The sequence below is a fragment of the Protopterus annectens genome, chromosome 1.part1, assembly GCF_019279795.1.
Source record: "Protopterus annectens isolate FY-2018-M chromosome 1.part1, PAN1.0, whole genome shotgun sequence".
Classification (NCBI taxonomy): domain Eukaryota; kingdom Metazoa; phylum Chordata; order Ceratodontiformes; family Protopteridae; genus Protopterus; species Protopterus annectens.
This window is the reverse complement of record NC_056726.1, coordinates 1,760,966,360-1,760,979,358: the sequence shown is the minus strand read 5'-3', so window position 1 is coordinate 1,760,979,358 and position 12,999 is coordinate 1,760,966,360. Positions and strand designations below refer to the sequence as shown.

Below are 12,999 nucleotides of genomic sequence, written 5' to 3'. Positions count from 1 at the left end.
GAATCCATGTTGTGAACACATAATAAGGGTTATGACCAATGAGACATGATGATAATTCTTTGTAATGCATGGAACTTTAAGCGTGCAAAGTGCTTTACTAGCTTTCAAGGGTTTTACTGGCTTTCAAAGCCTTTGAAAGCCAATAAAATAGTTAAAACAGCCAAACAGACATCAGACAAAACAAAGTCTCCCTTTGAACAAATGGCTTTCATAACTGTTAGACACTTCATTGTGTCACACTTTGTGTTAATAAGTGTAACAGGTTGAAGTAACTGACAGCTATTAAAACTGATTTATTTTGACTGCTATTTTTTTGCCAGCTGGTAGCGTCCCCCAGTCAAACCTTAGCATGAGACCTGATCTTACCAGTGCATTGGGTACTTAACAAACCTTGTCTTTTTTTTTTTTCCATTTCTGGAGTGTAATTGTTGCTTTCCAAGTACTACATTGTGATTGAAGGTGGCAGGAGGCTTTTTAGCCCTTGAATAAGGTAAGCAACACAGTGTAGATTTCCTGGCCATGAATCATTGCCAATATATTTATTGCAAGTATTTATGCAGAATAGCACTAAAAATATTAATAACGGGGAAAACGAGTGCTGTCGTTTCTCATGAAAGGACACTGTAAATGTGTTTGATAGTAACTATTTCAGTTTTGTGCTGTTTTGGTTTCACAAAAGATATTACACATGGTAATCTAGAAAAGTAAATATGTCAACAAAATCATATTGTTGAACTGAACCTACTTTCTAACTTGCTTTTACTAACTGTTTTGGATTGCAGCTTTATTCTCCCAGATGACAGGAAATCCAGTCGTCAGAAGACAAGAATAGTCAAGAAAAATTTAAACCCTGTCTTCAATCACACCATGGTGTTTGATGGGTTCAGGGTAGAGGATTTAAAGGAAGTTTGTGCTGAGTTCACAGTGTGGGACCATGAAACTTTCCACAGCCAGGTTCTTGGTGGAATACGCCTCAGTATGGGAAGAGGTGAGCCCTAAACGTGTCAGCAATTTCTTTTATGTTAGTATTATTCAACTAGTGTTTGATTCTGTTGAACAGCTGAATGCTGTACCAAGCAGTTTTAACACAATAATAGTTCTTTCCCATATTGCAATGTAAAGCTGACCTTCTTATGATTGTAATTAGAGGAGCATTTTGCAAACTGTGAAGTTAATCTGTCGTTGACTTTACCCATATGCACTCCACTCCATTTATATTTATTGATTAATTTATTAATTTAGTCATTCATTCACACATTTGTTTAGTCATTTGATTTATTCATTTGAAAACAGATTAATGAGTAGGGTTGATAGAACCCTTCCATCTATGGTCAGGGATATACGTGCATAAACTGCAGCAGACAGACTGAGAGATTATGATGTAATGTAAGATGATGTAAACATGAAGCAGACAGACAGAGATTATGATGTAATGTAAGATGATGTAAACACTAACATGCTTACAAATGTGACATCATGTGTGCAGCAGCACATTAAAACTTGGAAGTAAAAAAAAATGCTCCACTTGATAGTAACAGTATTGAAAGGGTTGTGATGAATAAAGAGATGCAATTTCATCATGAGATCAAATCAGAATGTACCTCAGACTAAACTTGTTCTTTACATCTTGGTGAAAGCTGATTTTTATTAAGTACATCTTACAGTGTAATTTATTTATTATTTATTTATTGACATTTGAATACAGGGAAAGTCCAACTTGGTAGGAGCCCATTTTCGGTGGAGGCATAGGGAGAAAAGCTCCAAAGTACTGCAAAACATTTTAAGAACAATAATTTTACAATCTTTAAAAATAGTACAAAAAAACATATAGTTTTACATAATTATACCAAATTAGGCATAATATGAAAACATTGGTTAAGAACAGACACAAGTTATATGACAATAATTTAATAGTTAGAGACATTTTGGTCAGTTTCTAGAGAAATTGAAAGTATGTTACTATTATACAAACAGGAATTGTAATACAAAGTGAGAGAAAAGCAGACTTATTGTGTATTTAGAGAGAAAGCCAGGGGAAACAAATCGATCAAAGTAAGAAAGTGAGTGAAGAAGGGATAGTAAGGAGATATATAAGGTATGAACAGGTATTTGTCTACATTTATGGATGTTGTTTATCCTGGTGTTGAGCAGGAACTGAGCCATCTTTTGGCTAGGACATCTTAGGAATAGTTTTGAAGACTAGGAGGGAGGCTATTAACTTGATGGACAGAGATAAGGAGTTTCAGGCCTTAGCAACATAGTATGAGTACAGACAATACCCAGCAGATTTATTAGGTACTGTAGGTTATTTTTTAGTCCGAGTATGGCAAAGAAAAACTTCTTCCCTCAGCCTTACCACAGGACACCAGGAATTGGGAGAAAAAGGTATGTATAGCTTAAATGTGTAGTGTATATCCGCCATTCTAGTCAATTCCCTGAGATGCATACATGTTACTGTACTGCACTATACTGAGGGTTGTGTGCTGTAACAACTAGTGGTATGTCCTTTTTCCCAAAACTTGGAATCTCCTCTATCAATGGATCAAAGATCAGAAGGAGTTTATTCTGTTCACATACCAAGTACTTGAATTCTTGTTCCAAAACTAGCACTTAAGTGCAGCATTCCCGATGTGTCCTCCTTCAGATGAATTTTTTTTTTTTTTGGTGGCATCTCAGGTGGATGACTTAGTATTTGTTGAAAGGTAGGAGCCTTTTGCTAAACAAACAAAATTGCAAGAAACAATTGAAAAGAAAAGTCAGAAGAAGCCACTCAGATAAGCATGTAAATTACACGCATTTGTCTTCTGATAGAAACCATATATGTATATTTCCCTTTAGTTCTACTGCTTATTGTATAAAACAGCACCAAACTATGGCATTAACATTATTCATAAAATATATACAATTAATAAAGTGTATTTCCCAAGCAGCTATAACTCCTGATGCTCACCAACTCACCTGGTTTGGTGTCAGTTGTACTCTTACGTCTGTTGGAATTGACCAGTCGATCTGTAGCTCCTATTTGTCTCTGACTTGTATACCAGACAGATGCAGGGCTGTTCTGACTTCATCCTCCTTCTGTTACAGTTGATTTCAAGGTTCTCAACTTCAGTTTTTTCATATACCTCAACCTTGACTTCAGGGCTGAATAGCTCCTTGACCCTGACTTTGATGCCTGGACTGTTGATGCCTATCTTCAGGCCAATTTGGTGTTGTGCAGCCTGGCAATGAAGAGGGTTTTGTCTCTGGGCTGCTTCAAAGTTGGGTTTTTGGCAGTGAACCTACTAGCGTGACTTTTCATAGTGAAGCTGCTCAACAGTAATGGAGTTTTCAGTTGTGGCAGTTGACGTCCCTCAACCCTGACCAAGATCAGGTTTCTTTGTCTTGGGAATGGGATTAATGCTCCTTTCCTCACCACTAATATTGTGTTATAATAGTTGGGAGGGTGGCCTAAGGGTTAAGGTGTTTGCCATACAAACACAAGGTGCAGGATTCGAGTCTCACTGGGGATAATTGTCTAGGCTTAAAATGGCTCACAAGGGCAGTTAGCTAAGTACTAACCTATGAACCTATGAAAGAAAATGTAATCAATTAATGACAGGATTATACTTTTGTTATCCTTTGATGAGAATATGGTTTGGGGTTCTGTTTTTTGGTTGTTGTTTTTTTATTCTGTTTTCATGTAATTTCCCACCACTGACAACTGAATCTTGAAACTTTGTCTCTAAAGTATGAAATTTACTTTTGATCTGATTATTTATTTATCTCTGTACAGGGCTGATGTTTTTCACAGCTGTCCTCGGTCTAGCTAGATTGTGAAACTTACTGGTGACTTGACTGCCTACTTGTTATGAATCTTAGACCACTTGGCTGTATACCAACCACTCTGTCATGCCCTTTAATGGGGGAAGAGTGCACACTTGGAGACTAAAAGTGAACCTGTCATTGCACTGATATTCAACTGTGAGTGATACATTACATGTAACATGTAAGCTGAGCTGATGAGAGGCTCCAAACAGAAATATTTCATTCAACTCTGAATTAAAATAAAAGTGACCGTGAAGGGTTAGGTTTTTTCAACCCAGTCGGACACTACCCAGTTAACAAATGTAAATAAATAAAAATAAAAACAAGAACAGGCCACTGTCAACATATACTCATTTCCCTAGGTTGAGGAAAGTAAAGCTAAAAAGAAAACCAAATAAAAAAAAAAGAGTTGATCCAAAAAAATTCCTAGCAGTTCCCAAAAAGTAAAGTAAAATATAACCACAGCAGACACCGAAGCTGAACTTGGCTGGTGAGATGACAAACAGTGAACTAGTTCAGTATAACTTAGAATGAAATCAATTTTTATACATAACTGCTGCCTGTACAATACATTAAGTTGCATGGGGGCTTTCTGTTTACTAACTTCCACCTCTGTAAAATCTTAGAATGCATAAATTTAACTACTGTTTGTGTGTAACTATAAATAGAAATGTAACTACTGTGTGTTTAACTGGAACTTAGTATAATGTAATGTAAGGAAATGGAGGTTTTCTCCCCAAGTTTCCACTGAAAATAGGCATTACCCAGTCAAACTTTCCTGGTAAACAAAGACAAATAAATAAATAAAATAAATACAAGGAGGCCAGTGCTAGTCACATAAACATAAAAAACAACAGCTGCTGCAGATTTAACAACACTAAGGAGTTATTTCTTAAGAAAGGAAACCATTTAGGGTAAACAAAATCTTTGATCTGTTCTTAAGCAATAGAATACTAGAACTTGACACCACAGTGTCTGAGAAGTAGACTGGATATGACCCTCCCTTGCTATGGGCAGGTGTCCCAGCATAGGTTTTGTGAGTATGTGTAGCCTGACATAACTCTACAGTTATCCAATATCTTTCACTCTCCCTTCTTCATCTTATATACAAAAGATGGATCTATTCTCTAGCTAGGTGGATCCTAGTTGTTCCATTCCTTTTATCCATATTCCGGCATATTCTACAAGGGCTGCTGCTTACAATGTAACAAGAGGCCTTCCCTTGCTTATCCTATAAGCAGGGGTCTCTGCTTAGGATTTGCACAGGATTTACAGTGTAACATATCCAACAATTATTGAAAAACCTGTAATCCTCTTTCTTGTTCTGTATGGAGGATCAATCCATTCTGTATGCAGAATGATCCTAGTCGTACCTGCCTCTGTCAGTCATGTGACATTTTCTTTGGTTTGTACAAGAACGCTTGTCCTTTTTATTGTTCTGAATGGGGCAGGGTCTGTCTGTAGAATTCCACTAGGGGGGCTTCATTTTGCAAGGTGCCCGAATAACTTGCATACTCACATATTTATATAGAGATATTCCTTAGCTTGTGAACATTTGTGTATACTCCGTGCCCAGAATTCTTTCATATGCAAGGCTTAGGAGTTGTTCTTGGAGCTCACGAGGGAAGTTTTACCATCACTGTCAGTTATCTCAGTGGTGATTAACCTCTGCTTATTTTCTGCTTTGTTTATGATTTAGCAGTTTCCTGAGACTGGACTCTTCCCACTTCTCACGTTGCTGTATGAACATGCTGTCAGATGTTCTTCTCAGTCAGACTAATGCTTAGCTTTATTTTTCCTGGCTGTTTTTCTTGAATTTGAACTTCTGTCTTCTTAAGGGTATCCCATCAGAGGCGAATTTCTAGATTTGGCTTCACACATACCCATACATAGATCTGATGCATGCTTTCCTTTCTTCATGTGATCCACACCTGGGAATCTAGACTGGAGATACCATGCATGTGGATTCTACATCAGTCTGTTTACTTAGTTATGCTATATTTGGTCTCTGGCTGGAGTCAAAATATCTCCAGCAATTTGCTTCCATTTAAGGGAAGCAATTGCTTTCGTTCTTCTTCATTTTCTGCAGTCCTAAGTGCTTATTTATTTATTGATTGATTGATTGCATTTGATTTCCAGGAAGGTCTGACTGGGCAGTAAAACTCCTTTTCAGAGGAGGCCCCAAGAGAAAAGTTCCAAAACCAGCTATATACACAGAAGACTCGTACAGTATACAGAGATAGCAGACATCTCTTCTAAGACAAAAGGAGCAAAATAAAATCTACATTTGCATAAAATGTACAGGGTTGCATTCACAATGCAATCTACAGTATACAGACTTTCATTCTCACTACATTATACCATTAACAGTGATGGTTATGTGTGTGCAAATTTCACTTAGATTCAAGAAAGAGCAACAATATAATCACGAAAACAATACACAGGGTAACATTTATGTTGCAATAAACAAAGTGGTGGTGCTGAGGTAGCGTTGTCACCTCACAGTAAGACATTGTCCTGTTCGATTCTCAGCTAAAGCGTCTTCTGTGTGGAGACATGCATGAATGGGCATACCTTCGTTGAAGGTTGTGTGTCAGGGCTGGCAACTTGGCACACAAAAATCTACTGCCAATCATTAGCGGACCAGAGTTCCACTGTGGCGACCCCTAACCGGGAAAAGCCGAAAGACACAACAACATCTGTAATAATGCAGAGATGCTTATAAATGTTAGTAGCGTAGCTAAAGTGGGGTGAAAGGGGCAACTGCCCCCGCTGCAAACTGTTAGAGGGTGCGATCTGAATGGCCATCCATCACCCGTATCACGTTTTACATTTGCAGTCAGATTTGAGTGCTATAACATGCTGTGTGTGGTCTAACTTTAGTGATTGCTTGCAACATTGTAGTAAGCAGTTTTCTACTGTTTCAGTGTAAAAAAAAAACATTTTTTTAACTAAAACCTGAGCGTTGTAGAGCTCCATGCAAAATATAAACTGTAGCAACTGCCTGATGTATTTGTGGCAAGCAGTTTGCTACAGTTTAAAAGAGAATTATTATTATTGTTATTATTATTTTTTTTTTTTACTCTAAAATACGGAAGGATGTTTAACAGGACTTCAATGCCTGGATGGGGGGAGGGGTGCCATATATCTGGCTACATGCTTGGTGTGAAAGTAAAAAGGAACGAAAAGGAATGGGCTTTATTTGTTTGTTTAGCTCTTCACATGAAGAGCATGGTGTGGTGGCATGAACTGAGTATTGCCTGCAAGAAGCATCCTGGAACATTTGCAGAATTTATGTTTTATTGTTTTGCTCTTCACATGAACAGATGAGGGGAATCGGGTTCTGGTGTGTCAGACTGGCAGGGCACTGGTTGGGCCAGCTGATAATTGTAATAATACATTTGTGTTAACAAGAATTAGTTTACAGTTGTTTTGCAAGGGAAATAGATTTTGTTCCATAGGAAACAAAATTAAAAGAATAGCATACAGTCCCTAAGTACCAATCATCACATCTTTCTTTTATTTGGAAGAGTAATTTAGGTCATACCTGGCTGGTTTCTTTCATTCCCACATATACATCTCCATCAGGAAAGCTCTTAGTTCATAGGTCATGGGTGTATACTAGGCTAGGCTAGGCTCACTTTAGCAAAACAATTGGAGAGAATGAGAGAAGTTACTCACAATAATATTATCAGGACATATAATAAAACATGTTATTTATCTGTAAGAAGGATTAAATACACCTGTTTTATTAAAATAGCTTATAGGTAATACAAATCCCAATGAGTCAGTGAATCAGTGAAAAAGAAGTCCTATCTCTGTTTCCAAAGACAATATGAGAAACCATTGATTCACAGTGCTACTATAGTAAGCAAGCTCAGAGACAAAACTCCAGAAAGTATGGTGTCTAGGCTTTTTCATCTTATGGGGATGCAAACTACATTTTGAAGGAACAAAGGACAGAGTAGAAAAGAAAATTGCATCAGCATAGAAGCCCCATTTGGGGCACATTATAAAAATACTGCTAGACACACAGAATGACATAGCGTGGTTAGTCCTGCATAAAGTACCGTGATATAATGAAATGTATCCCTGGGAATTCAAAAAAAGGGCTCACCACTCATACTAATTACTGCAATAGAAAGAAGATGAGATTCAGTGACAGCTAGGGTTGCAATGAAAAAGGCATAATTACCAGCTTATTATTTTTTTAATTTATGTATGTATGTATGTATGCATGCATGCAATGACATTTGTTTACCAGAAAAGTTTGAATGAGCATTGGCCTTTTTCAGTGGTGGCCCTTGGAGAAAAGCTCTGTTATGCAGACATCATTCACACCATTTGCATTGTTTCACCATTTAAAATTGGATTCATTCATTAGCAACTGTTGTTCCACTACATGAACAACCTTGACATCATTTGCAAACGGATTAGGTTAAAAAAATAGTTATAAGGGCTGTATATGAATATTTTTATATACAAGGAGGTGTATGCAGTGCATTACTATGTCTTTTTATATACACGGAGGTGTATGCAGTGCATTAGTATGTCTCTTTATACATAGGGAGGTGTATGCAGTGCAGTAGTATGTCTCTTTATATACACGGCGGTGTATGCAGTGCATTAGTATGTCTCTTTATATACAGGGAGATGTATGCAGTGCATTAGTATGTCTCTTTATACATAGGGAGGTGTATGCAGTGCAGTAGTTTGTCTCTTTATATACACAGTGGTGCATGCAGTGCATTAGTATGTCTCTTTATATACAGGGAGATGTATGCAGTGCAGTAGTATGTCTCTTTATATACAGGGAGGTGTATGCAGTGCATTAGTATGTATCTTTATATACAGGGAGGTGTATGCAGTGCATTAGTATGTCTCTATATACAGGGAGGTGTATGCAGTGCATTAGTATGTCTCTATATACAGGGAGGTGTATGCAGTGCATTAGTATGTCTCTTTATATACGGGGGTGTATGCAGTGCATTAGCATGTCTCTTTATATACAGGGAGGTGTATGAAATGCATTAGTATGTCTCTTTATATACAGGGAGGTGTATGAAATGCATTAGTATGTCTCTTTATATACAGGGTGGTTTATGCAGTGCATTAGTATGTCTCTTTATATACAGGGAGATGTATGCAGTGCAGTAGTATGTCTCTTTATATACAGGGAGGTGTATGCAGTGCATTAATATGTCTCTTTATATACAGGGAGGTGTATGCAGTGCATTAGTATGTCTCTTTATATACAGGGAGGTGTATGCAGTGCATTAGTATGTCTCTTTATATACAGGGAGGTGTATGCAGTGCATTAGTATGTATCTTTATATACAGGGGGTGTATGCAGTGCATTAGTATGTCTCTTTATATACAGGGGGGTATATGCAGTGCATTAGTATGTCTCTTTATATACAGGGAGGTGTATGCAATGCATTAGTATGTCTCTTTATATACAGGGTGGTTTATGCAGTGCATTAGTATGTCTCTTTATATACAGGATGGTTTATGCAGTGCATTAGTATGTCTCTTTATATACAGGGAGGTGTATGCAATGCAGTAGTATGTCTCTTTATATGCAGGGAGGTGTATGCAGTGCATTAGTATGTCTCTTTATATACAGGGAGGTGTATGCAGTGCATTAATATGTCTCTTTATACACAGGGAGGTGTATGCAGTGCATTAGTATGTCTCTTTTTATACAGGGAGGTGTAGGCACTGCAGTAGTATGTCTCTTTATATACAGGGAGGTATATGCAGTGCAGAAGTATAAGTCTTTATCAGTCACTAGCCCACACTACTGCTGTCAGACTTGACTGACCGAGTAACCTCCCTAGTGTCCCATTCTTTACCACCCATACACACACACATGCGTGTGCACACCCACACACACCGACAACAAACAAGCCCCATCTCCCAGTTGTTCACAGTCACTTAATTAATTAATTAGTTCAATTACTTATTTAATTAATTTATTTATTTTTTGACATTTGATTACTGGAAAAGTTTTACTGGATGAGTGCCAATTTTCAGTGAAGGCTTGGGGAGAAAAGTTCCCAAGTATTACAAGAGTTACAACGACATGTTTCAGTGGCTGTTAAAGCTTGCTGAGTATTTTCTTTTTTTGAGATTTGTAAGGTTGCCTGACATGCATGTGAGTGTGACGTCATCTGAGTATTGTATAGTATTTGAGACGCTATTTGTGTGGATTTGTGCAGGGTGTTGGTGAAAATAATGAAGAGGAAGTGACTTAAGGATAGAGGCTTGTGGTACACCAGTGGTGACTGGGGGCTATAGAGAGAGGTTGGAGGGTCATTTTACTGATTGATATCTACTGAAAGTAGCTTTTAAACCATATAAAATAGGCTGAGATAGAGCTAGTGAGGACATTTGAAATAGACGTTTGGTGTTACAAAACGTGTCAGAGGCTTTAGAGAAGTCTAGAAATGAGGAGACTTGTTTACTGTTATCTCCAGTTTTATTGACAGAATATGCAAAGGTTAGATGTTCAGTGTTAGTACTATGGGAGGGACAGAAGACAATGTTTTTTGGGGGATAGGAGTTATTCCTGCAGGAGATAGTTTCACAAGTGTTTTTGAATATATTTTCAAGTATTGTGCAGAGATAAGATAGCTGTAGGGCTAAAGTTATTGTTGACTGTTGAATACCCTCCGTTTTAAAGATGGATAATGTGTGATCTTTTTTCCAGAGAGAGGGAACATGGCATTCCTATATTGACCTATTTATAAGGATTAAGACAGGATAGGCAGTGCTATTGACTGCCGTTTTGAGTACTTGCTTGGAAGGTCATCAGCTGAAATAGAGCATGGTTTGAGTTTGCTAATAGTAGTTTTGCATAGGATGTGGCCACAGGCTTGAAGAGGAAAGTGGATGTGTAATATGTGACTATTAAGCAATGTTGTGGTTAGATATTGGGGAATCATTGGTTAGGGATGCTGTACTATTTGAAATAAGAGTTAAATTCTATTATAATTAAGTGGTAAGTTGTTGGAATATGGTTTAGGGTTGACTTTTTGGCCAGGATGTAAGATTTCGTTAATGGTTGACAAGATTTTTTAGGGTCATGTTTACTATGTTCTAAATGTTGTTATCATATAGTTTGTTGTCTTCATTTATTTGCTTTTTAGTACGGTTGAGGAGAACTCTGAAGTTTTCGAGATGTTGTGGTGTTTTATATGTTTGCCGTTCTTTCAATGTTTTTTTTTCTCTATCCTGCATGAGCATTCTACTCTTTTTGGATAGACAAATTGCATTATTTGTTTCTCTTCCTTCTAGGAGATATAAGGCTATTTAGGATGTTTAGGAAAGTTGTATTGAATTAATTTGCAGCATCAATTCAGAGGAAGATTTTTAGGATGTTCCAGTTAGTGCTGGTCAATTAGTACAGACAACAATCAGTTTATACCCAGTACAGAGCAACTAGCAGAAACACTCACCTATTCGCCCACACACACTCTTCAACACATGCATGCTGTCCAACACATACAGAGCAACTATCAGAAACACTCACCCATTTGCCCACAGGCACTCTTCAACACATGCATGCTGTCCAACACATACATCCACACACACTCTCCATTCTCTGTCTAAACCCCTAACTCCCTCTAGAGTGCTCAGTCAAGTAAACACATACACACATGCACACAAACATTCATACAAATGTATTCATGCCCATACAGTCACACACACACACACACACACACACACACACACACACACACACACACACACACACACACACACATACATTAATGTGTCCCATCCCCACATCTTTGATGAACTTACCTGCAGCATGAGTATCCCCACAGGAGTGGATAGGTGCCACTGTGTTTTTATCACAGTAACATTTTCTTCCAACAGTGACATTTTATGTGGCAGGGTAATTCTGTGACTCACCTGGCTGAGCAAATCAGGAGCCACTGGTATTTCTGAGGGAGCGCACTTGTCTAAATACCATTAGCAGCCCCCCAATTGCAGCTTTGCCTGCAAGACCTTCTCCAATCTTAGACCCCTGTGCGATGAAGACCTAAAGTGCAGGGAGGTCTGAGAATCAATAAGGCTTACCATAATGGGGAAAACTGCCAAGCTAAGCCCCTTCCTCTGTATGCTGGCTGTCTCTTGCTCAGATGCCTTATAGGTATCCTCTTTAGGACTCTTCTTCAGTTCACTTCAATTCTCTGTATCTGTAGAGCATCCAGAGCCTGTCTTCTCAGTAGAATCCTACTGGTGCCTTATAAACTAAGATAGAGGAAAGGAAAATAAATGTGTGTACCCTAATAATGGGACAGATTGCAAAACCTTTGTGGCTGAAGTTATAGAATACCTGCAAAGAGGATTTAGTGTGCAAAGTCTAACACAGGTTATGTAACAGCAGTATGGAGCAATGAGTAACCAAAGTAAGAAAAACAGGTGGAGTAGGAGACATCTGAAGAAGAAATATGCGCATAGGAAAGAAAAGAGATCTGATATGGTATATTTATGCAAAAGGAGAAAGCAAAACTAATAAAAGTAGCACCAACGATATTTAAATAGAAATATGACAAAGGCATCTGGATATGGAAAATTTCACAATACAAAAAGTAAGAAAACAAAAGGGGAAAGCAGAAAAGATGATTAGTGGAGACGTTAAAGAAACTGAAGTTATGGGTTACCTGGGAAGTGAAGGATTTAGTGTAGAAAATTCAGCTCTAGCAATTTCATAGCATGATGGAGCAATGAGTTCCCCCCTCCAAAATTAAAGAGAAACAGGTGGATGGGATGAATGTGATCACTTGCCACATAAAGGTACTCTGGATACATAAGTAGGAAACTAATGCAAAACTTTAGCTAGAGTTGCACAGCAAGAGAAGGAGCAGGAGACAGTGCAACTCTGATGCAGTCATTGTTGTGGAGTAATGGGCCAGTGAGTTACCATAGGAAAGAGCAATGGATGAAGCAGGATGCAGTTAAAGAGAATATGCCGGAGGAAGATGTTCTGGAACTTTCTGTAGAATGCTCACAGGAAACGGAGAACAATGAATGTGCCCTCAGTTTAGAAGAAAATGATTTAAGGGAAGAGTTGTTTGATTTAATGGAGGTGGACTGATATATTAAGATCAATGAAAGGATAGATTACAGAAAGTCAATAAGACCCAAAATGATAGAAGTCTGATTTATTTATTTTTTTAT

The 12,999-nt window shown here is 37.9% G+C and overlaps 1 protein-coding gene across 2 annotated transcripts in view; it reads left to right on the top strand.

Moving 5' to 3' along the window:
* SYTL1 (synaptotagmin like 1) overlaps positions 1-12,999 on the top strand; it is a 1,083,808-nt gene that overhangs the window by 1,019,466 nt on the left and 51,343 nt on the right. For both annotated transcript variants that reach the window (XM_044084360.1, XM_044084368.1), the window contains one exon: positions 783-988. In XM_044084360.1, coding sequence (XP_043940295.1) covers positions 783-988 — 206 coding nt within the window. The remainder of the gene's footprint in view (positions 1-782; positions 989-12,999) is intronic.